At 43.0% G+C, this 26025-nt stretch overlaps 1 protein-coding gene across 2 annotated transcripts; it reads left to right on the top strand.

Moving 5' to 3' along the window:
* The first annotated feature begins 845 nt into the window (after positions 1 to 845).
* Positions 846 to 25723, top strand: sncaip (synuclein, alpha interacting protein). Of its 2 annotated transcripts, none has more exons than XM_064974665.1 (10): positions 846 to 933; positions 13461 to 13558; positions 13861 to 13912; positions 14036 to 14880; positions 14994 to 15173; positions 15406 to 15519; positions 17862 to 17987; positions 20115 to 20284; positions 22146 to 22235; positions 22355 to 25723. In XM_064974665.1, exons 2-10 carry the CDS (start codon positions 13502 to 13504, stop codon positions 23352 to 23354), a joined length of 2634 nt encoding a protein of 877 aa, XP_064830737.1. In that variant the 5' UTR covers positions 846 to 933; positions 13461 to 13501; the 3' UTR covers positions 23355 to 25723. The 2 variants fall into 2 exon arrangements, with proteins under 2 accessions (XP_064830737.1, XP_064830729.1); XM_064974657.1 differs by having other exon boundaries at positions 13840 to 13912.
* The last annotated feature ends 302 nt before the right edge of the window (positions 25724 to 26025 follow it).

Raw genomic sequence — 26025 nt, 5'->3', positions numbered from 1 at the left:
CCTGACATTACCCTGAAGAAGGCACAGTGATGTTGAAACGTTGGTAAATACCCAATAAATTACTGGGAGTTTATATATGGAGTGTGCGACTCTCTTTATTTTGATAGTTTATAGTTTATTCGCCGTTAGTCAGCACCTCCACACAAACTAATCTTTCTGGGTGTGTGCCAGCTCATGTTTTTAATTCCAAACGTATTGCTCACCATATGTCTGCTGCAGAGGGACAAGTGAAGGCCATGAGAAAATGAGTTTCGATCAGACTCCCTACATAAAAAGGTGAAGAACAAGATACAAAGGAAAAGTACTAGTTTTGGCGCAAAAATAAGATTGCGTTATTGTCAAAATGTTATGATATATCGTCAAAAATAATATCCCGATATGTACTGTAACTGTATCGATTGTTTTTACCCATCATTATGGAGTGGGTGGAGTAGAACGTGTTGCTGGGTATTTAGACCAGAGTCCCCCATAACACCATGTATAGGATTCTACAGACCCCACTGAGTATTCCCAACACAAATTTTACATCGGCACATATAATACTTTATTTCTCTGTAAACCAATATGTATTTCACACACAGTGTAGTGCATTGTAGGCATTTATTGAACTTTGGAAATATGTTTTTGAAACCCCCATTTAATGCAAATGTCACTTAAAAATTAAGTAAGTAAGTATGAACCATTGTTGATGTTTTGACAATCCTTTTTCATAAACAATATCATGAATAAATACAGGTTAATGACACGTTTCTACTATTACGTGGGGGACTTTTATTTTTAACGTTTTCCAAAATTCCGTGAACGGATGTACTTTTCAAATGTTGCTGATGAGACGCTGGTCCAGTCTGGGACCTCAAAAACAGCTGGAATCTGGAACTGAGCCTAGAAAATAGTCGAAGACAAAACCTGGGCATTAGCTAACTGAGCTAAAAGGTATTGTAAACGAAAACAAGTATTTGTTATAATATTATATATTAAGCTATATGAAATCGTGTTTGTTGAATACTTGTGTAGCTATCTGCATCCCTCTTTTTGATGACCCGATTCGTTTCAAACTGCTCGCTAGCTAACGTTAGCTAAAAGGCTAACCTGCTTGCCTTGAGATGCTGGAGTCGATGGTCATTCCACAGAATGGTGATACTTGCTCAATTAGCTAGCAGTCAGACCTTTTTTCCCCATGTCAAATTTTCCCTGCCTATACTGCATGTTAATTAGCTTGCTAGTTAGGCATTTAACGTTTGATGTAACTAACGTTAGCTAGCTATTTGTTTTCCAAATGCCAGCCAGCCATCAAGCTAGTTAGCTAACTAGGGACTCCCTAAAAACACATCACTTCGTACGAAGATATTTTCTTAGCAGGTTCGGGAAATATTTTCGCTTACTACAAGCTTCACTCCGTTGATCTACGTGGATGGAGTGGGATTTTTGTAGTAGGAGACACCTTTTGGTAGTGTGCAACTGCAGCCTGCAATTCGGGGCGTTGCTGCATGTTCAGCAATGCCCCCCGTCGAGCATCCCATTGGTTCCTTCATGAACACCGCCCATCGAGCGCCCGCATTTGTTCCTCAATGACTAGGGCGACACCATGTCCTGGCTAGCTACCCCCCCCCCCCCCCACCGAAAATTGTAATATATTTTAGACCGTTCTAAAGAAGCATGATATGAAGGAAATGTAGTCTATTTCAGAAGAGCAGAATAGCTTACTCTGAGTTGTCCTTATGTTAGGTCCTGATCTGACTTTGCCAAATAGCTGTGGGCAGACAAGATTTGCTTAGAATTCTGTGGCATTATTTTATAGCATGAAGAATGAGAAAAAAGAAGAAACCCAAACACTGCTCTTGATAGTATCACTGCTCTTTAATAAGCTTTACTTATTGTCAGTGTTTTCTAGAATACAATTGAAGGATACAATTGGACAAATCTGAATAAAATAGAAAGCATATTTTCTCCAAGCGATTTGAGGGAGTGCGCACATACGGCTATTCTGTGTTGAGCGGTGAACAAAGAAATGGGTGTTGATGTGTGCTTAATTTAGAGTTAATAATGTAACTTTAGTTGTTCTACAAATGTTGGGCTATATGTTTTGATGTTTAATACATTGTAAGGCTGCATGATGCAACTCTAATGATGATTTGAAAAAAGTTGCTTGAAAGGCATGAGCTCTGCTTTGTTTGTTTTTTTGCGCAGGCTGTACACACTTCATCAGTCACTCATTCACAATTTGACAAACACTTGATAATGCCTAGAATTTCACGGCAGCATCCCCTTTGTGTGGCCATAATGCACCCTAAAAGAATCCATGCCTTTTGCAGCCAGTGGCTGTTGTGCCCTTCTACCTGAGTGCTGCGTGCTCGGTAGCACCTCACTAACATGGCTCTCCATCATGTGATCGGATCTTTCTCACAGGTATAAGTGAAGACAGACACATCGGGGACGGACCTGCGGGCGTCCTTATACAATTCCGAGGTGCATATTGAAGATATTGGAAGAACTTTCCACATTTACTTTTCATCAGCCAAAAAGATGAGTAGGCCTAACGGACAGCAAAAGCCCTAGCCCATGTCAATCTGTATCCCCCATAGTACAAAAGTAAACCTATTCTGTGTGAGAGAAACATTTCCAAACATAGTCTGGGATAGTTGCGGGATGCGATAGGTCCTAAATTAATATAACCGCTAGCATCAAAAAAACATTAATTACGCAATGTGGCTGACATAACAGATCATAATGTTTAGCTTAAAATGTTGATAAACTATTAGGCTATTTCTTCACATAAGCTCAGCAATGCGCACATGGCAGTAGGCTATAAGGGCAAATGTTCCATTAGTGGGAAAACACCATTCTCAAAAGTGACCGCAAATGCAATTATGCATGTAATGCTTTTATTTAGGGATGGACCAGTATGACATTTTTTGGCCAATACGGATATCTGATATTTTCCTTGCCAAAAATAGCCGATAACGGATATTAACATTTTTAGCGGACTTTTACTAGCATTCTAGTATAGTTGAAACACACACACTGACCCAAAAGTTATTTTATTGGCATTTACCTATGTCCCCATCACCAGTCAAACATAATCAAAACGTATTTATTTCACTTACTTGCTGTGCTGTTTCGTTGTTTCGTCATTTGTTCAGTCATTTCATTCTCAACCAGGATTTCATCATACATGTCAAGCAGTGAAGTTTCAGCTCTGTCTGTCCATGGCCTCTCTTCCTGGGTGCGCACTGTCACTGTGTCCGTTTCCATCTTGTCCAGCTGTGTATGTAACATTTCACGTAAACCCCGTTTCTTGTCTGCATCGAAGTAGCGGTCCTTGTACCTAGCATTGAGCATGGTGGCGACACAGTAAAGAGGCTCAGAGAGAAAAACACCTAATCGCTCGTTCACAGCCTCGAGTACATTTGTAAGTTTTAACCCCACGTCTGTGTCGACAGTATTGTTGAGCAGGCGTTTCAATGCCATGAGAGGGTATCACGTCTGCTGCAGACGCTGTTGATTAGCTTATTTCTCGAGTCAGTTGTTCGAATAGCGCTAGGAGTGTGTTCATGTTTCAAACATGTTCTTAAATGCCATTGAAATGGCAGCAGTGATATGAGAACCAGCATATTCTTGAGCATGCAATACAGCTTTCCTCAGCATGCTCATGGGGCTGACATCGCTGGTTCAAATGTCAGTCTTGATACCTTAGCAAGTAGCATAACGAATACCATTATCTTTGCGTTAATGGATTTCGCCTTTAGTTGTCTCACAGAATTTTTTTCTTAAACTGACTTTTCTTAAAATGACTGCTCAATTTGAACTTGTTTAGTTGTTGGAAGTGTGCGTGTGTTTTTCTGTGTTTGTGTTGTGTATTTTTCGTGGTGGCATTACGTCATTTACTTACGTATGCACGTCAGCTATGACATCGGTTTTGCACATCAGCTTTAAGCTAGACATCGGGCCAATATTGGCATTTTTAGCTAATATCGTCCAATTCCGATGTATGCTCACCAATTATATTGTTTATCCCTACTTTATGAAAGACCATTTTCCACCCCCGTGCTAGTGGCTAATGCTTAGAAATGATAATCCCAGATGCTGTGTATCGCTTTGAGCCAATCAGGTTGCAGTCTGTTGTTTACCCAAGACTGAATGTAAGGCGCAACATCAGAAGGTAGCATTCCTAGACATTAGCCACTCTAGCACGGTGGTGAAAATGGTGTTTCGTAAAGAAAGTATGCCAGTTTTTCTCTGCCTTCTCCCCGTTATAAAGCTAGTTAAGGAGGAATATGATGCCCCACTGGGGACACGAGTGTATTACTGGGAATGCACATTGAGCCTTGGCTTCCCAGACTAACCCAGTTTGATTTGATTTGCTGCTTGTGTATTCATTCATATATATCAGCTAAAAATATAATGTTATCATGTTTTGGTCACAAAGTAAAAAAGCACATGGCTAGCTAGTTGTCTACAGTAGGTTCTACCATTTCACAATAGCCTATAATCACCTTTTTGGTGGATTCTTGTTTGCTTTTACTATTTGAACAGTCGCTGAGATTATATTTGGTTAGTAATGCAAAATAGGCTACTTTGATGACTAGCCTATAGATCAGATCAAGGAACCAAGCGACAACACATAGATAGTGGAGATCCATAGCGCCCATTAGCGGCTTCCCAGGCTATTAGCGGCTGGCCAGGCTATTATCTTGTTTTAAGATGGCGCCGAAGAACATGGCTGTTGTTTTACATTCTTCCAACCAGTTGTGCTATTTTGTTATTTTTTTGCGTTTTGTGTAACTTATTTCTTAACTTATTGTGTACATAATGTTGCTGCTGGCAACATCTGCATCGAACTAAAGGCTGAACTAAAGAGCTGCCACTTTCAAGGAGCAGGAGCCTAATCCGGGTGCTAAGAAATCCTGCTATGCCCTCAGACGAACCATCAAACAAGCAAAGCGTCAATACAGGATTAAGATTGAATCCTACTACACCGGCTCTGACGCTCGTTGAATGTGGCAGGGCTTGAAATCTTTTACGGACTACGAAGGGAAACCCAGACACGAGCTGCCCAGTGACGTGAGCCTACCAGATGAGCTAAATGCCTTTTATGCTCGCTTCAAGGCAAGCAACATTGAAGCATGCACGAGAGCACCAGCTGTTCTGGATGACTGTGTAATAACGCTTTCCGTAGCCGATGTAAACAAAACCTTTTAAACAGATCAACATTCACAAAGCCGCTGGGCCAGACGGATTACCTGGACGTGTACTCAAAGCATGCACGGACCAACTGGCAATTGTCTTTACTGACATTTCCAACCTCTCCCTGACCGAGTCTGTAATACCAACATGTTTCAAGCAGACCACCATAGTCCCCGTGCCCAAGGAAGCAAAGGTAACCCGCCTAAATTATTACCGCCCTGTGGTACTCATGTCGGTAGCCATGAAGTGCTTTGAAAGGCTGGTCATGGCTCACATCAACAGCATCCTCCCGGACACACAAGAGCCACTCCAATTCACATACCGCCCCAACAGATCCACAGATGATGCAGTCTCAATCGCACTCCACACTGCCCTTTCTCACATGGACAAAAAAGAACATCTATAAGAGAATGCTGTTCATTGACTACAGCTCAGGGTTCAACACCATAGTGCCTACTAAGTACATCACTAAGCTAAGGACACTGGGACTAAACACCTCCCTCTGCAACTGGATCCTGAACTTCCTGACGGGCCGCCCCCAGGTAGTAAGAGTAGAGAACAACACGTCTGCCATGCTGATCCTTAACACTGGGGCCCCTCAGGGGGTGTGGACTTAGTCCCCTCCTGTATTCCCTATTCACCCACGGCGTGGCCAAACACGACTCCAACACAATCATTAAGTTTGCTGACAACACAACAGTGGTAGGCCTGATCACCGACAATGATGAGATGGCCTATAGGAAGGAGGTCGCCAGGACAACAACCTCTCCCTCAATGTGAGCAAGACTAAGGAGCTGGTCGTGGACTACAGAAAAAGGCGGGCCGAACAGGCCCCCATTAACCTTTCTAGCGGAACCCCTCGACAACATTCCTCTGAAAAGGCAGCGCGCAAAATTCAAAAATATTTTTTTAAATATTTCACACATTAACAAGTCCAATACAGCAAATGAAAGAAACATCATGTTAATTGACCTCTTGAAACTCCCCATCCCGGATCTGGGATCGTGACTAAAGCCTCAGGCTCATTAGCATAACGCAACGTTAACGATTTCTGAAAATCGCAAATAAAATGAAAATAATGCGCCTACTCTCAAGCTTAGCCTTTTCTTAACAACACTGTCATCTCAGATTTTCAAAATATGCTTTTGAACCATAGCAATTCACTAATTTGTGTAAGAGTATGCTAAGCTAGCTTAGCATTTTGAGTAGCATTTAGCACGCAACATTTTCACAAAAACCAGATAACCAAATAAATAAAATCATTTACCTTTGAAGAGCTTCGGATGTTTTCAATGAGGAGACTCTCAGTATTGTTGTAATTGTCATTATTACAAATACATTTTTTTTAATTGGCCGATTTAATCGGTATCGGCTTTTTTTGGTCCTCCAATAATCGGTATCGGCGTTGAAAAATCATAATCAGTCGACCTCTAATATTTATATCCAAAAATCTCAGTTTACATTGGCGCCTTACGTGCATTAATGTTTTGATTCCAAAACATCCTGTGATTTTGCAGAAATCTCATACTAAACAGTGATAAAAGATACAAGTGTTATTCACAGAATTAAAGAGACTTCTCCTTAATGCAACTGCTGTGTCAGATTTGAAAAAAACTTTACGGAAAAAGCATTATCTGGGAACGGCGCTCAGAACCCAAAACAGCCAGAGGAATATCCTCCATTTTGGAGTCAACAAAGTTAGAAACAACACCATAAATATTCACTTACCTTTGATTTTCATCAGAAGTCACTCCCAGGAATCCCAGTTCGACAATAAATGACTGATTTGTTCCATGAAGTTCCATCATTTATGTCCAAATAGTCACTTGTTGTTAGCGTGTTCAGCCCAGTAATCCATCTTCATGAGGCGCAGGAACTTCGTCCAGACAAAAACTCGAAAAGTTCCGTTACATCGTTTGAAATGTTTCTAAAGGACTGTATGGAATCAATCTTTCGGATGTGCTTAACATAAAACATCAATAATGTTCCAACCGGAGAATTCCTTTGTCTTCAGAAAAGCACTGGAACGAGAGGTAACCAACAGGGCAGATCAAGAAGAGCTAAGAAAATATTTACCAAGTAGACTAAAATAAAAAGTAATAATAAAAAAGTAACACAATAAGGATAACTAATGAGGTTATATACAGGGGACACCGGTATCGAGTCAGTGTGCGGGATCAGGTTAGTTGAGGTAATTTGTACATGGGGGTGAAGTGACTATGCATAGACAATGAACAATGAAGGAGGGAGGGGGTCAATGTAAATTGTTCAGTGATGATTTTATTAATTGTTCAGCAGTCTTATGGCTTGGGGGAAGATGCTGTTGAGGAACCTCTTGGTCCTAGACGTGGCCCTCCTGTACCGCTTGCCATGCGGTGGCAAAGAAAACGGTCTATGACTTGAGTGACTTGAGTCCCTGACAATTTTATGGGCTTTTCTCTGACACCGCCTATTATTATAGGTCCTGGATGGCAGGACGCTTGGCCCTACCTACCCACTACCCTCTGTAGCGCCTTACGTTCAGATGCCGAGTAGTTGCCATACCAGGCGGTGATGCAACCGGTCAGGATGCTCTCGATGGTGCAGCTGTAGAACCTTTTGAGAATCTGGGGACCCATGCCAAATCTTTTTAGTCTCCTGAGATTCAAAAGGTTTTGTCGTGCCCTCTTCACGACTGTCTTGGTATGTTTGGACCATGATAGTTCGTTGGTGATGTGGACACCAAGGAACTTGAAAACGCTCAACCCACTCCACTACAGCCCCGTTGGTGTTAACCTTTTTGGGATAGGGGGCAGCATTTTCACTTTTGGATGAATAGCGTGCCCAGAGTGAACTGCCTCCTACTCTGTCCCAGATGCGAAGATATGCATATTATTATTATTAGTATTGGATAGAAACACTCTGAAGTTTCTAAAACTGTTTGAATGATGTCTGTGAGTATAACAGAACTCATGTGGCAAGCGAAATCCTGAGAAAAATCCAACCAGGAAGTGGGACATCTAAGGTTTGTAGTTTTTCAAAGCTTGGCCTACCGAATACACATTGCGATACGGATAAAGTTGCACTTCCTATGGCTTCCACTAGATGTCAATCGTCTTTAGAAACTTGAATGGAGGATTCTACTATAAAGGAGGGGCTCATGAGACCTCTGAGTCAGTGGTCTGGCAGGTCTTGGTCTCATGATGCGCGCTCCCGACAGAGTTAACCTTTCTTGCACAGGCGTTCCCACTAGTGACCCACCTCGACAACATCCGGTGAAATTGCAGAGCGCGAAATTCTAATTACAGAAATAGTCATATTTAACATTATTAAAATATTCATGAATTCATGAAAAAAGCTTAACTTCTCGTTAATCCTGCCGCCAGATTTCAAAAAGGCTTTACGTTGAAAGCACACCATGCGATTATCTGAGGACAGAGCACCGCACACAAAAGCATTTTTTAAAAACAATGTCAACCAGGCAGGTGCGCCACGAAAGTCAGAAATAGAGATTGAAATAAATGCCTTACCTTTGAAGATCTTCTTCTGATTGGCACTCCAAAAGGTCCCAGTTACATCACAAATGGTCCTTTTCTTCGACAAAGTCCTTCTTTATATCCCCAAAAACTTAGTTTAGCTGGCGTGCTTCATTCAATAATGCACCAGTTTCCCTCCTTCAAAATGCATACAAAATGAATCCCAAATGTTACCAATAAACTTCTCCAAACAAGTCAAACAACGTTTAGAATCAAACCTCAGGTACCCTAATATGTAAATAAACAATCAAATTTAAGACGCAGAATTGTTATTGTCTTTACTGGAGATAAACAACAAAGAACGCGCTCTCATCCACGTGCATGAAAATACTACAGCCAAAATGGGAGCCACTTAGAAAAACTACAAATTCTAGCTCATTCTTCCAAAAACAAGTCTGAAACTTTTTCTAAAGACTGTTGACATCTAGTGGAAGCCCTGGGAACTGCAATCTGGGACGTTTACCCTTCATGTTAACCATGACAGCCATTGGAAACAGTGGTAGGCTGATTTTGTTTTTCTGGATGGTTTGTCCTCGGTTTTCACCTGCCATTTCAGTTCTGTTATACTCACAGACATTATTTTAACAGTTTTAGACATTTTAGAGTGTATCCAAATCTACCAATTATATGCATATCCTAGCTTCTGGGCCTGAGTAACAGGAAGTTTACTTTGGGCATGCTTTTCATCGACGTCAAAATACTGCCCCCTAGCCCAAAGAGGTTTTAAGGGCTTGTAAGTAAGCATTTCACGGTAAAGTCTTCACTTGTTGTTGTCGGCGCATGTGACAAAGGTTGATTTGTAGCCCATTAACTAACCTAAAGTAGCAGGCATAAAATAAACGCCTGAATCTAGATCTCCTTCATACTGGTCTTGACTAGTATGTTTTCTTCTGCACTGTTCAATCGAACCAGTAAATGTAGAGGAGGAATTAAGATGTGTCGCCTTGTTAATGTACAAAAGCAGAAGTTGTGTCATAAGCTTGCTTTTCATTTCCCCTGAAAACTGGAACATCCGATTGTTGGAGACGCGGCAGAGGCTTGTAGCCCATAAACCTAGCTAATTATTGTTGCAAATTGGGTTAAGGAAACAAAAATATAATTGCACCTTTTATACTTATATTCAATCTGGGGTTCATATTCAGTGATCTTTTAAATTCTTGATATGTAGTGCATTCAGAAAGTATTCAGTCCCCTTGATTTTTTTCCACATTATCTCAAATGGATTAAATAGATGTTTTTCCTTCACCAATTTTCAAACAATAACCCGTAATGACAAAGCAGAAACATGTTTTTAGAAACATTTACGCATTTATATAAAAAAACTTATCACATTTGCATAAGTATTCAGGCCCTTTACTCAGTACTTTGTTGAAACACCTTTGGCAGCGATTACAGCCTTGAAACTTCTTGGGTATGACTCTACAAGCTTGGCACACCTGTATATGGTGTGCCATTCTTCTCTACAGATCCTCTCCAGCTCTGTCAGGTTGGATGGGATGCGTCGCTGCACAGCTATTCTCAGGTCTCTCCAGAGATGTTCGATCGGGTTCAAGTCCGGGCTCTGGCTGGGCCACTCAAGGACATTCAGAGACTTGTCCCAAAGCCACTCCTACGTGTTCTTGGCTTTGTGCTTAAGGTCTTTGTCCAGTCCTGAGGTCCTAACCTGCTCCAGAGCGCTCTTCATCAAGGATCTCTCTGTGCATTGCTCTGTTCATCTTTCCCTCGATCCTGACTAGTCTACCAGTCCCTGCCGCTGAAATACATCCTCACAGCATGATGCTGCCACCACCATGCTTCACCGTAGGGAGGGTGCCAGGTTTCCTCCAGATGTGTCTCTTGACATTCAGGCCAAAGAGTTCAATCTTGGTTTCATTTATCGGACCAGAGAATCTTGTTTCTCATGGTCTGAGATTCCTTTAGGTGCCTTTTGGCAAACTCCTAGCGGGCTCACTGCGGTGGCTCACTGCGTTTTCCTTTTGGCGCATCACAGCCTGCTGAAGGTGAACACGGACAGCTTCCCATGTCTCCTCTGCGCGCCTGAACCAGTCGTCCACCGCTGACTCTGATGTCAAGGCGCCAGAACCGGCTGGTACCCCAGTATGCACCGGAAGGGAGAGAGGATAGTGGAGGAGTGGCGAAGTGAGTTCTGTGCCATCTCAGCCCAGGGCACAACCGGTCCTGGCAATAGGACCGCAGATACCTGCCCACATCCTGGTTTACTGTCTCCATCTGCCCATTACGCTCGGGGTAAAACCCTGAAGTAAGACTGATCGAGACCCCCAAACGTTCCATGAACGCCTTCCAGACCCTAGACGTGAACTGAGGGCCTCGATCAAACACTATATCCACAGGCACCCCGTAGTGCCGGAAGAGGTGCTTAAACAAGGCCTTCGCAGTCTGTAGGGCCGTAGGGAGACCGGGCAGAGGGATGAGACGACAGGACTTAGAGAAACGATCCACAACGACCAGGATCGCGGTGAGAGTGGAAGATCGATCAGAAAATCCACCAACAGGTGCGACCAAGACCGTTGTGGAACAGGTAAGGGGTGTAGCTTACCTCTGGGCAGGTGCCTAGGAACCTTACACTGGGCGCACACCGTGCTGGAGGAAACATGAATCCTCACGTCCTTAGCCAAGGTAGACCACCAGTACCTCCCCCTCAAACAGCGCACTGTCCAACCGATCCCAGGATAATCAGAGGAGGGTGACGTGTGGGCCCAATAGATGAACCGGTCACGAACAGCAGACGATACATACAGACGCCCAGTGGGACACTGGCAGGGAGCGGGCTCTGCACGTAACGCCTGCTCAATGTCCGTGTCCAGCTCCCACACTACCGGCTCCACCAGGCAGGAGGCGTGGAGTATGAGAGTGGGATCCATGGGCCGCTCCTCTGTGTCATACAGCCGAGACAATACGTCTGCCTTCACGTTCTGGAAGCCTGGTCTGTAGTAAAGGGTAAACACAAAATGGGTGAAAAACATGGCCCACCTTGCCTGGCGAGGGATCAGTCTCCTCACCGCCCGGATGTACTCCAGATTACGGTGGTCAGTCCAGATGAGAAAGGGGTGTCTAGCCCCAACAAGCCAATGTCTCCACACCTTCAAGTCCTTGATGACATCCAAAAGCTCCCGGTTCCCCGCGTCATAGTTTCGCTCTGCTAGGCTGAACTTCTTCGAGAAGAAGGCACAGGGGCGGCGCTTCGGTGGCTTACCCGAGCCCTGAGAGAGCACAACTCCTATCCCAGCCTCGGATGCGTCCATCTCCACTATGAACGCCAAAGAGGGATCTGGATGGGCCAGCACGGGAGCCGAGGTGAACAGAGCCCTCGGGTGACTAAAAGCCCTGTCCGCCTCAACTGACCTCTGCAAGCGTACCGAGCCCCCCTTCAGCAGTAAGGTAATGGGAGCCACTACCTGACCAAAACCCTGGATATACCTCCGGTAGTAGTTGGCAAACCCTAAGAACCGCTGCACCTCCTTTACCGTGGTTGGAGTCGGCCAATTACACACGGCTGAAATGCGCTTACTAGAGCGAGAGCCAAAAAGGCATGTTCAGGGGGAATGCGCACGGTGGAGACCTGGTCTGGACTCTCCATCGTAGTAGCACCAACGGAAACCCCTAAACACCTCCCCGAGCACTCTCGCGACCACCCTGTGAGAGCCCTCTGTGGCCAAGAAACAGTGGGGTTATGACAAGCTAACCAGGGTAGGCCTAGCACCACGGGAAATGCAGGAGATTCAATAAGGAAGAGACTAATTCTCTCCTTGTGACCCCCCTGCGTCACCATGCACAGAGGAGCGGTGACCTCCCTAATCAACCCTGACCCTAATGGTCGACTATCTAAGGCGTGAACGGGGAAGGGCACAGCCCTAAACTATGAGCTAACGCTCTATCAATAAAATTCCCAGCCGCGCCTGAATCGACGAGCGCCTAATGCTGGGAATGCGGGGAAAACTCAGGGAAAGTGACATGCACAACAGAGGGCTCTGGGTCAGAATGGTGCCGGCTCACCTGGGGTAGCGCCAGAGCCAATATACAGGTTAACTATTATGCATATAACAACAAAGGGAAAGGTGCCAATTCTACAGGACACTGAAGATTGTTTCAGAACTGCGGACAGCGACCATATCCAAAATCATATTTGATTTATTAGTGTAGCGCCATTATTTTTACATAATACAACCATAACAATTTCAGTATCACATGTCTTACAGTGATGGGCTTTGCCATCCCCGCAGCCTCCGCAATAGATTAGTCCATTGTGGAAGTGGAAATCAGACGGGTGTCTTGTGCACCATGAAAAGGTAATCATAATTGCGACTGCTTGACTAAAGAAATCTGTCGACCAACAGCCTATCGACCAATCAATCGACCAGTCAACTAAATGGGGTCAACCCTAAACACTGCACAGCTAGTCACATTACGTTGAACAGTCTCAGTGAGTCACCTAAAGGATTTAGCCTGTAGACATTGATCAGCTTTGTTGGGTGACTTTTGGATCGAGACAGTTCAAACAGCCACTCTAGGTCATAGAAACTTGGTCATCACAGATTTGCAGGAAGTGGCCTATAGTCAATAGTGTGTCCCAAATGGCATCCTATTGCCTATATAGTACCCTATGGGCCCTGGTCAAAAGTAGTGCACGCAATATGGAAAAGGGTGCTATTGAAGACACGGTCCAGATCTATAAATCACAAAGTTGTCTTTCCTTAGGCTGTAAATGAATGTGGAATGCTAATATCAGGCTTTATCAAACAGGTTGCTTCTCACTAGGGTGTCAAGAATAATGCTGACTGAAGATGGATGCTCCTGAGTACTTGGATTTGGATGAGATTGACTTCACTGATGATTCAGTGGTGAGTAAAAGTCCAAAACTCAGGTTGTTCTACAGTAAACAGTTACACACCATCTGGCTATGCCAGGGGATGTAATATAGTCTATGGGGCAGTTTCCTGGACACAGATTAAACCTAATCTCCATTGAGTTTGCTTTTTAGTCCAGGACTAGTCTTAATCTGTGTCATCTGGGGAAACCACCTCTATATGAAGTACTTTCTAGGCTACAGTTGGCTAAATTAATATTTCAATGTAATAAGCACTTATAGACAAACATGTTGATGGTCTCTTCCCTGTAAAAGTATTCTGTGACATCCTTGAAGAACATTCCAGAGCTGTCCAGAAGAAACGATGGTCAGGGAGAAGAAAGACAAGGTGTGGCCTGTAGGCTATTATTGCAAATGTATTTTTTTTAAATGAATGTCTTATTATTTTGTAGCACTACAGGTAGCCTAAATGGCAGATAGAAACGTTTTTGTTTTATTTTACCATCTTTAGCCCCAGCCATCAACTGGAGCCGTGGTGTGTCGTCACATAGTGGCGGTGGAATCAAGCCGACCGGCATCGCCGACGTCCACAGCAAATTCCGGCCTGTGAAGAGGGTCTCGCCACTCAAACATCAACCGGAGACCTCTGACAACGAGAGTGACAACGAGGCTCAGGCTCACAATGGGGAAGGCAGCAGCAAAGAAGAAGCCTCTGACAAAACACCTGCAACCTGCGAAGGCCAGGGATTTAAAGCCAAGAGCCTGGGAACCGGAGGAGTTCTTTTTGGGGAGCTGGAGCACTACGACCTGGACATGGATGAGATACTGGACGTGCCTTACATTAAATCCAGCCAACATGTCTCTACTCTTCCCAGAGTTCCCCATGACAAAAGGACAGTGGGCGGCGGTGGCAACGCCAGTGACAGGTGCCACGGCGTTAAGACCTCAACACTTACCCACCCTGAGAGCCTTGCAAGTGTCACCCAGTACTGTATGCTTTCGCCCGTCAAATGGTCTGATATGAGGAAGTTGAAATCTCTGGACCCGGACAATCACCGGCCACCCACTGGGGGCTATGACCACTCCACACCAGGATCACTTAGCAGTTCCTCTGCCTCAGACATGGATAAACTTTTAGCCAACAGGGCCTACCCAGAGACACAGGCACACAAGACAGGGGCTGACACCCCTGGGAGCAGCCAGGCTATGATGTTCCCCCTCCAGGGCTGTGCTGGGTCTAGGCAGGACAGCAGTAAGACCTGGAACGGTACAAGACTGCACGGAGAGTGTGATGACGAGACCAAGAAATCCCAGAACATCATCAATATCATCCGAGAGGGGCAGATCTCTCTGTTGGTAAGTCAACAGTATGGGGAAAAGCCATAACAATATAGTTTTAGGCTATATGAACAATACCATTTTGTATCAGCAACTCACTGAGTGTTATTCCTGGTGTTCTCTGTCCATAGCCTCACCTGGCCGCTGATAACCTGGAGCTGATCCAGGACGAGGAGGGGAACAACCTGCTCCACATCTCTGCGTCCCAGGGCCACGCTGACTGCCTGCAGCACCTCACCTCCCTCATGGGAGAGGACTGCCTCAACGAGCGCAACAACCACCAGCTTACACCTGCTGGGCTCGGGGTGAAGGTGAGTGAGGGGTTAGAGGACGGGTGAGAGATTGGGTCAGGGCCTCTAGAAAACGTAACTTGTGGACATGGCGAATCAACCATGTCCAATCAAGTCCACCTACCATGTCAACCAAGGCAGACGTCGAGGTTTCATTCTAAATGGCACCCTATGGGCCCTAGTCTAAAGTACTGCGGACAGTATCTATATCAAACTGATCTACAGAATAACTTGAGTGTTTGTGTGCGTGCAGAACGGCCATTTGGAGTGTGTGCGCTGGATGGTGAGTGAGACGGAGGCCATCGCCGAGCTAAGCTGTAGCCGAGAGCACCCCAGTCTCATCCACTACGCAGCCCGCTACGGACAGGTGAGGGAGACGCACACCGTTTTATAACCCTATCATTGGGGAAATCTAACTATTAGAATTAGAACTATTAGAATTTTAGCAACCATGAAATGGCGGAGCGATTTCTGCGTAGTTCACCTTTTAAGTGTGGAAATTAGAGGTCGACCGATTATGATTTTTCAACGCCGATACCGAGTATTGGAGGACCAAAAAAGCCAATGCCGATTTAAAAAAATATACATATATTTATATTTATATATTTATATTATATATATTTATAAATATATGTATATATATATATTTATATATATATATATTTATTTATATATTTTATATATTATATTTTTATATATTATATTTATATATATTATATTTATTTATATTATATATTTATTTATATTATATATATTTATATATAATATATATTATATAATATATATTTCTTTTTAACTATATTTTAAAAAATATAATTATTTATTTATTTGTAATAATGACAATTACAACAATACTGAATGAACACTTATTTTAACTTAATATAATACATCAATAAAAATCAATTTAGCCTCAAATAATAATGAAACATGTTCAATTTGGTTTAAATCATCCAAAAACAAAGTGTTGGAGAAGAAAGTAATGTGTGCCATGTAAAAAAGCTAACGTTTAAGTTCCTTGCTCAGAACATGAGAACATATGAAAGTCGGTGGTTCCTTTTAACATGAGACTTCAATATTCCAAGGTAAGAGGTTTTAGGTTGTAGTTAATATAGTATTTATAGAACTATTTGTCTCTATACCATTTGTATTTCATATACCTTTGACTATGGGATGTTCTTATAGGCACTATAGTATTGCCAGTGTAACAGTATAGCTTCCGTCCCTCTCTTCACCCCTACCTGGGCTCGAAACAGTAACACATCGACAACAGCCACACTCGAAGCAGCATTACCCATCGCTCTACAAAAGCAGCGACCCTTGCAGAGCAAGGGGAATAACTACTCCAAGTCTCAGAGCGACTGACGTTTGAAACGCTATTAGCGCACACCCAGCTAACTAGCTAGCCATTTCACATCGGTTACACCAGCCATTAGGCTGATAGTCTTGAAGTCATAAACAGCGCTGTGCTTGCGAAGAGCTGCTGGCAAAACACACGACAGTGCTGTTTGAATGAATGCTTACGAGCCTGCTGCTGCCTACCATCGCTCAGTCAGACTGCTCTGTCAAATCATAGACTTAATTATAACATAATAACACACAGAAATACGAGCCTTTGGTCATTAATATGGTCGAATCCAGAAACTATCATTTCGAAAACAAAACGTTTATTATTTCAGTGAAATACTTAACCGTTCGGTATTTTATCTAACGGGTGGCATCCCTAAGTCTAAATATTCTTGTTACATTGCACAACCGTCAATGTTATGTCATAATTACGTAAAATTCTGGCAAATTAGTTTGCAATGTTGCCAGGCTGCCCAAACTGTTGCATATACACTGACTCTGCGTGCAATGAACGCAAGAGAAATGACACAATTACACCTGGATAATATTGCCTGCCATCCTGGATTTCTTTTAGCTAAATATGCAGGTTTAAAAATATTTACTTCTTTGATTTGATTTTAAGAAAGGCATTGGTGTTTATGGTTAGGTACAGTCGTCCAACGATTGTGCTTTTTTCACAAATGCGCTTTTGTTAAATCATCCCCCAGCGTTGCATCGATTATATGTAACGCAGGACACGCTAGATAAACGAGTAATATCATCAACCATGTGTAGTTATAACTAGTGATTATGATAGATTGATTTGTTTTTTTATAAGATAAGTTTAATGCTAGCTAGCAACTTACCTTGGCTTCTACTGCATTCGCGTAACAGGCAGGCTCCTTGTGGAGAGCAACAAGAGGCAGGTGGTTAGAGCGTTGGAATAGTTAACTGTAAGGTTGCAAGATTGGCTCCCCCGAGCTGACAAGGTGAAAATCTGTCATTCTGCCCCTGAACAAGGTAGTTAACCCACCGTTCCTAGGCCGTCATTGAAAATAAGAATGTGGTCTTAACTGACTTGCCTAGTTAAATAAAAGTATAAAAAATAAATAATTAGAAACTGCAAAATCTGCGCCCAAAAATACCGATTTCCGATTGTTATGAAAACTAATTAGGGCCAATTTCAAATCGGCCATTCCGATTAATCGGTCGACCTCTAGTGTAAATATATACAGTATATTGCAGTGTGGTCACCACTGCAGCATTTCTGTGACCGCAAAATCTATCCACACTTAGTATTGTATAGTATGACTTTTGAATCCCATTTTCTTTAATCTTTTTTTGTGTATATTTTGTCCTTTTGGATGTTCATGATCTCTCTTTTAGGAAAAGGTTCTGCTGTGGCTGCTCCAATTCATGCAAGAGCAAGCCATTTCTCTGGACGAAGTAGACCAGTACGGAAACAGTGCAGTGCATGTAGCTGCTCAGTACGGCCATCTCACTTGCATTCAGGTATGTGGCCTTCTGTGGCTGTTGGTAAAGCATGGCGCTTTCGAACAAGGTATGGTAGTAGGTGCAAGGCGCACCGGTTTATGTCAAGAACTGAAATGCTGCTGGGTTTTTCACACTCAACTGTTTGCCGTGTGCTTCAAGAATGTTATTTTTGAAGATATTGATTCTTTGGCTCCCCAAATAATATATATATACATACTGAACAGAAATATAAATGCAACATGCAACAATTTCAAAGATTTTACTGAGTAAGAAATGTATCCACTAAGCCATAGTCTATGGATTTAACATGACTGGGCAGGGTAGCGCAGCCATCGGTGGGCCTGGGAGGGCATAGGCCAGGAGATGCTAAATATATTGATGTTAATTAATGTTCAATTACCGTGAGACCGGAAGTTATTTGCTTGACAATCACCAGCTGATAAAATTTTGTGACTGTCATTATTAAAGATTGAAAAAAGCAAGGGGCCTAAACAGCTACTCTGGGGAATTCCTGATTCTATCTGGATTATGTTTGAGAGGCTTCCATTAAAGAACACCCTCTGTTCTGTTAGTCAAGTAACTCTTTATCCACATTATAGCAGTGGGTGTAAAGCAATAACACGTATGTTTTTCCAGCAGCAGAATGATCGATAATGTTAACATGTCAACACCTCTAACAAGACAGCACCCACAATCATTTTATCAATTTCTCTCAGCCAATCATCAGTCATTTGTGTAAGTGCTGTGCTTGTTGCGTGTCCTTCCCTATAAGTGTGCTGAATGTCTGCTGTCAATTTGTGTACTGTGAAATAACATTGTATCTGGTCAAACACATTTTTTTCCAGAAGTTTACTAAGGGTTGGTAACAGGCTGATTGGTCAGCTATTTGAGCCAGTAAAGGGGGCTTTACTATTCTTGGGTAGCAGAATGACTTTAGCTTCTCCAGGCCTGAGGGAACACATTTTCTAGTAGGCTTAAAAGATGTGGCAAATAGGAGTGGCAATATCGTCAGCTATGATCCTCAGTAATTTTCTATCCAGATTGTCAGACACCGGTGACTTGTCATTGTTGATGGACAACAATACTTTTTTCACCTCTTCCACACTGACTTTATGGAGTTCAAAAATACAATTCTTGTCATTCATAATTTGGTCCAATATACTCGGATGTGTAGTGGTCAGCATTCGTTGCTGGTATGTCATCCCCAATTTTGCTTATCTTGCCAATGGAAAAAGTAATTAAAGTAGTTGGCAATATCAGTGGGCTTTGTGATGAATGAACCATCTGATTCAATGATGGTGCCGAGTTGGCTTTTTATTTTTTTATTTAAGGTGCCCCAAAGCTTTTTACTATCATTTTTTTAATGTAATTTTTCTTTGTTTCATAAGTTTATTTACTTTAGTCACATGATTTCTTAATTTGTAGTACATTTGCCAACCAGACTTATTTGCCATACTTTTGCCTCATCCCTCTCAACCATACAATTTTTTAATTCCTCTTTGGTCCAAGAGGATCGAACGGTTTTTAGTCATTTTATTACTGGATGCATGCTTCTAGTAACTGGAATAAGCAATGTCGTAAATGTGTCAAGTGCAGCGTCTGGTTGCTCCTGGCTTGCTGAATCAACAGCAGGAAACAAATCAGGAGTAATATATCCGCTCATTCTATTGTGCCCTTGTCTATAAAAGAGAGGATCTGGACTTTAGACTGTGCTTTTACAAAATAGAATGAGGATGTGGGCCGGCTGTTGATTCAGCAAGCCAGACGTATCAAAGTACGGTTGGTGACCACATTAACTATGTTTCAGAGAGACAAGCTGGGCCTAGGAAACATTGAAAACACTGTTTTACTTTGTTTCTGCACTTCTATGTACGTTAGATAATACAGATTTCATTTGCATGTTTTGTTGTTAAACTAAGTTGTTTTAGAGGAAGAATACTGGACGATAAGGACATTTGTAAATGTACTTTTTGGATGTTTGCCCATCCGTTTGCACTAAATGCTTTCTGTACCATTTTCTTGAACAGCTATGCATTATTTTGGTAAGGCTTCAATGCCATTTCAGACACTACTAACAGCCGATAAGTCTATGTTTGGAGCTCCTACTACATGAACTGACAAAGCAGCATGTCTTTCTTTCCTCAGACCCTGGTGGAGTACGGCTCCAACGTCACCGTGCAGAACCAGGGCGGCGAGAGGCCTTCCCAGAGCGCCGAACGGCAGGGCCACACCACCTGCGCCCGCTACCTGGTGGTGGTGGAGACGTGCATGTCGCTGGCCTCCCAGGTGGTCAAGCTCACCAAGCAGCTCAACGAGTGAGTGGGAGGTTCCTGTCTGACTCTTTTGATCTGTCCCAAAAAGCATCCTATTGCATACATAGTGCACTACTTTTGACCAGAGGCCTATGGGTCCTGCTCAAAAGAAGTTCCCAAATAGGGAGCAGAGTGTTATTCAGGATGCGGCCTTTAACTCACCTCAGATTACTTGTGTTGTCTGAAATTACTCCCTATTCCCTATATAGTACTATTAGCAGAGTTCTGGATTTGAGTCACATGACTTGGACTCGAGTCTCAAATTTGATGACTTGAGACTCAACTTAATAGAAAAGAAAAGAACTTAATACTTGATTTGGACTCTCAAAACTTGAGACTGATGACTTGAAATTATCCGGCCAGGTTTTGTAACATTTTTTCACTCATTGTGGCACAGTCTCCGTGGATCACTCTCCATGCAGTCAGAGACAGTAGCCACAGCATCGCCTTAGCAAAAAAGGCAACAGATTGGCTAGTGAAATGCACACTCGACCCTCACACCCTCAACACAGGTCGGGTGAGCTAGCGAACAGATTGCTGATTTGCTGTACAGGTGCAGCGCAAACATGAAATGGTAGTGAGAGAGGATTGCCATAATAAATAAATATGCATCTCCCCAAAAAATTGGTGATCAAGAATATTAACTGCAGACAGCCTAGTGGTTAAGAACGTTGGGCCAGTAACAGAAAGGCTGTTGGTTCGAGTCCTCGAGCTGACGAGGTGAAAAATCTGTCTGCCCTTGAGCAAGGCACTTAACCCAAATTGCTCCTGTAACTCGCTCTGGATAAGTGCATCTGTTAAGTAATTAAAATGTAAATGAAAGTTCACCAGCAATGGGGCATCAAGGAACAATTAATAGCATAGGCTTACTGGTCTTTTGGTATGTCAAAATTGCTTAAAATGTATAGTTTACTTATGAATCTTGCATTTGGAATTTGATGTTAAAATTCATAATTACTGTGGCGCAATTCTCGCCAGTGTAGAGAGCTTTGTTTTCTTGTTGAAATGGTTGCTGTTACTTTCACATGTTTTAAATGCATACATGGTAAATCTAGATTTAATCTAATCCGACAATAATTGCTAGCGTTTCATCATTCCATGCCCATACTGTTTATTGCAACACTTGGACTTTTCTGTTTGATACGATACATTTTAATGTAACATTTTCTTACACTCTGAGGCGGCACAAGGTTTATTGTTCACATGAGCGTTTATGAGACTCATGTGGTGGAAGTTCTGTTAATTTAATTCAATGTATCATTTCTCATATTTCCCTGTTTATGTCAGAGTTCTGTGTGTCTGTGTCCTATGTCTCTGTCATTCTGGTTGCGCCCACCTCGGTGCCTATTCTAGGCTACGTGGACTGTGTGCCACACTTTGGAGTCAGTACGTTGCACAAGAGAGAATTATTGTTCCATGTATGAATGTTAATGAAATATTATTAATAATCAATAAGTCTGATGAAGACGTATGTACCATTTTACAACACTTGTTACTCGAATAATAGGGACTTGGTCTCACCTCTGGCTATCAGTGCACTTCGTCTCTGGTCAGAAGTAGTGCACTACATGGGGAATAGGGTGCCATTTGGGATGCACATAAACCTAGTCTTTACACCAATGTTGATAAAAAATAAATAATAATTTCTTTAAAAGGGTGTAATAACCGCAGTATTTCAGAAAATGTACATTTTTAGCATGCAAACTTCTTCTATACAGCGTTTTGGAAATGGAGATGCACTGAGGATTTTCTGGAGGTTAATTTTAATGAATCAATGTTTTAAAAATGAAGATTTCCTTAGCTGGTTAATTTACCTTGCCTGCATGTCAGTGTTATCATTATATATTGTTCCAAAACATTTCAGACAAGCAACAAAGACGAATGCTCTACAGAATCAAGTTCAGCTACACCTAGATCCCTTAAAAGCAGAGGGAACTTTGCCACGATCGCCCAGGTCTGATCTTCCACCACATACTGTACTGTACACCATTCACCGTCTACACATTGATTACAAGCACGTACATGTACATTAAATATATCCAAATCAGTCATTTCTGTCTTTTTGATGATCAGCTCCCATGTCCCGTCTGTGGAGGCGTGGCCTGAGATGACCCTGACCGCAGAGGGGACCCCCGGGGATGGCCACTGGATCCTGAGGCAGAGGAGCGTCGACTCAGACACCGTCCTGCGCCAACTATTGGGTAAAGACATCTCAGACAAGGTGTGCACCAAGGAGAAGCTGTCCCTGGAGTTCCAGGAGGGCTCCAAAGCGGGGCCTCCAAGTCTGAACGGGGCCAACCCTGGGCCCCTGCGCAGGATGGGGGTGGTGGAAAGACGGGAGCTGAAGCTGGCCAGACTCAAGCAGATCATGCAGCGCTCTCTCAGCGAGTCCGACTCGGACACCTACCCCCCTGAAGAGGCCAAACATGGGCCCCCCCCAGGGGTGCGCCTAGAGAGACCCAGCCACCTGCCCATTGCAGAGAGCGAGGAACCTGTCGGCAGCCTGCATCTGGGCATGAAGAAGCACACCTCGACCACCGAGCACAAGTCAGCTTTCGCCCTCAGCACTTCCAAGTCCATGGATGGATACCCTTCGCCCACATCGGACAAAAGCGAGCTTGACGCTGACGGGAAACCGGAGGCCGGTGGAGATTTCCCTGACTACAACAATGGACAAAAGATCACGACGAGCCCCAAAAGTGCACTCAAATCGCCTACCTCTCGAAGGAAGACCTCCCAGAACCTGAAACTGAGGGTGACCTTTGATGAGCAGGTGGTTCACAAGATGGGGACACCAGAGAGTGAGCCGCCCAAGGGTGCCCACAGTAAAGAAGGAGCCGGAGGTAGGACGCCCACAGGGTCTGAGACGGTGAAGCGCCCGTTCGGGACATTCCGCTCCCTAATGGAATCGCTGAGTGGAAATCAGAATAGCAACAATAATAATGTCCAAACGTCTCCCTCTGTCAAACAGTCAAGCTGTGGTGTGTCCCAGGGTTCGCCTGGCAGGAAAACTGAGGTTAAAACCAGTCCATGTGGGCACTCCAAGGGCAAGAGCAAAGCTAGTGCTGTTTAGGGGCCTTTGTTTTTTTTTTTAAAGGACACAATAAAAAGCATTGTACTTTCTCTCACAGTATTTGATCAACTGAAGTGTCCTCTGAAGTATCCAATACAATTGTATTAGAGTATGTATACTTATGCACACACAGTTATACCATTGGTAAAACAATCTGTGGTTTTTCTCATGCACTTAATGTGCACTAGCACAAAGCGTATACACTGAATTAAAAATATAAACGCAACATGCAACAATTTCAAAGATTTTACTGAGTTACTGTTCTTATAAGGAAATCACTCAATTGAAATGAATTCAGTTGGCACTAATCTATGAATTTCACATGACTGGGAATAGAGATGCATCTGTTGGTCACAGATACTTTAAAAAAAGGGAAGGGGGCGTGGATCTGGTTTAACCACAATGTGCCTCATGCAGTGTGACATCTTCTTCACATAGAGTTGATCAGACAGTTGATTGTAGCCTGTGGAATGTTGTCCAACTCCTCTTCAATGGCTGTGCGAAGTTGCTGGAAATTGGCGGGACATGGAACATGCTGTCGATCCAGTGCATCTGAAACATGCTAAATGGGTGACATGTCTGGTGAGTATGCAGACCATGGAAGAACTGGGACAGCTTCCAGGAATTGTGTACAGATCCTTGTGACATGGGGCTGTTTGTTCATTATCATGCTGAAACATGAGGTGATGGCAGTGGATGAATGGCACAACAATGGGCCTCAGAATCTCGTCACGGTATCTGCATTCAAATTGCCATTGATAAAATGCAGTTGTGTTCATTGTCCTTATCTTATGCCTGCCCATATAATAACCCCACCTCAACCATGGTGCACTGTTCACAACGTTGATATCAGCAAACCGCTCGCACACACAACACCATGCACGCTGTCTGCCATCTGCCCGGTACAGCTGAAACCGTGATTCATCCGTGAAGAGCACACATCTCCAGCTTGCCAGTGGCCATCGAAGTTGAGCATTTGCTCACTGAAGTCAGTTACGACACCAAACTGCAGTCCGGTCAAGTACCTAGTGAGGATGAGCATGCAGATAAGCTTCCCTGAGACGGTTTCTGACAGTGCTGAAACTCTTTAGTTGTGGGCTCCTGAGTGGCGCAGTGGTCTAAGGCACTGCATCTCAGTGCTAGAGGTGTCAATACAGACTCTGTTTCAATTCCAGGCTGTATCAAAACTGGCTGTGATTGGGAGTCCCATAGGGCGGTGCCAAATTGTTCGTCATTGTAAATAAGAATTTGTTCTTAACTGACTTGCCTAGTTAAGTAATGGTTAGATAAAAACCACTGTTTCATCTGCTGCCGGGGTGGCTGATCTCAGATGATCCCACAGGTGAAGAAGCTGAACATGAAGGTCCTTGGCTGGCATGGTTACACATGGTCTGTGTTTGTGAGGCCGTTTGGGCGTACTGACAAATTTTCTAAAAGGACGTCAGAGGCCCCTTATGGTAAAGAAATTAACAGTAAATTGTCAGGGAATAGCTCTAGTGGACATTCCTGCAGTTAGCATGCCAATTGTACACTCCCTCAGAACTTGAAGCATCTGTGGCATTGTGTTGCGTGACAACTGCACATTTTAGTGAACTTTTGTCCCCAACACAAGGTGCACCTGTGTAATGATCATGCTGTTTCATCAGCTTCTTGATATGCCTCCCCTTTAAGGTAGATCGATTATCTTGGCAAAGGGGAAATGCTCACAAACGAGGATGTAAACAAATTTGCAATTTAAAAAAATATATATTTTTCTTTTTTAAATAAGCGTTTTGTGCATGTGGAACATTTCTGGGATCTTTTATTTCAGCTGATGAAACATGAGACCAACACTACATTTTGCGTTTATGTTTTAGTTCAGTGTATTTGCAACCACTGTATATATTTAAAGCTTCCTTCACATCACTTCTAATCATTCGTAGTTTCATTATCTATGCAGTGGTTGGTTATTGCCAATATTTGAGTTCCTGTCTGTATCAGTGACATGTATTGATGAGAGGTTTGAATGCAGTGATTTAATATAACCACACTTTGAGAATGAGGACATGTGTCCTTTTCTAATTATGATAGCATTGTTAGGGCTCTGGTGGAATATAAATGGTTGATCATGTTTTTTGTTCTTATCTTTGGTGTAACACACATTTGACAAAATGTCAAACGATGAATTTGACACTTCCTTCAGTACAAATGCAATAGTTGCTCTAGTCTATGTGCGGTGTTAAACCTAAAGTGTATTTTACATTTTGTAAAAGAGTTGTTAGGTTTTGTATGCACAAAGACGGAATTAACCAAATGTTGAAGATGCTTTGCGCCCTCCCACTAGTTACGACAAACTCTGAGCTGAAATAAACCATTACTTGTCTTCTGTCTCCTGTTTGTCTGTATGATTCTGTGGATTCAAAACAAGTCTGAAATTGTTACGGTTTGAAACATTACCTGGGTCGTTCTCAGATGTTAGTCCAAATGCAGTCATGAGTCAGTATTGGCTCACCACAATCCATAATCAAGATAAAATGCCATCATGATGAGGTAATACAGAGTTATTACACATGTATTTTAAGTTGTGTCCCCCCCAAGTATTCAATTCAAGTAACTTTATTTTCCTGTGCAGGGAATGTCTTGTGGGGTGTGGTTCAATAAGCAAAAATACAGTACATACAAATAATCAGAA

The sequence above is a fragment of the Oncorhynchus masou genome, chromosome 1, assembly GCF_036934945.1.
Source record: "Oncorhynchus masou masou isolate Uvic2021 chromosome 1, UVic_Omas_1.1, whole genome shotgun sequence".
NCBI classification, from domain to species: domain Eukaryota; kingdom Metazoa; phylum Chordata; class Actinopteri; order Salmoniformes; family Salmonidae; genus Oncorhynchus; species Oncorhynchus masou.
This window is presented reverse-complemented; position numbering and strand designations above follow the sequence as displayed.

Excerpts from the sequence above, each read along its gene's own strand:
- sncaip (XM_064974657.1), top strand. The coding sequence starts at position 13,502 with ATGGATGCTCCTGAGTACTTGGATTTGGATGAGATTGACTTCACTGAT. Across the intron at positions 14,881-14,993 it reads AGGGGCAGATCTCTCTGTTG|CCTCACCTGGCCGCTGATAA; the intron begins GTAAGTCAACAG and ends CTCTGTCCATAG. Across the intron at positions 15,520-17,861 it reads ACGCAGCCCGCTACGGACAG|GAAAAGGTTCTGCTGTGGCT; the intron begins GTGAGGGAGACG and ends TCTCTCTTTTAG.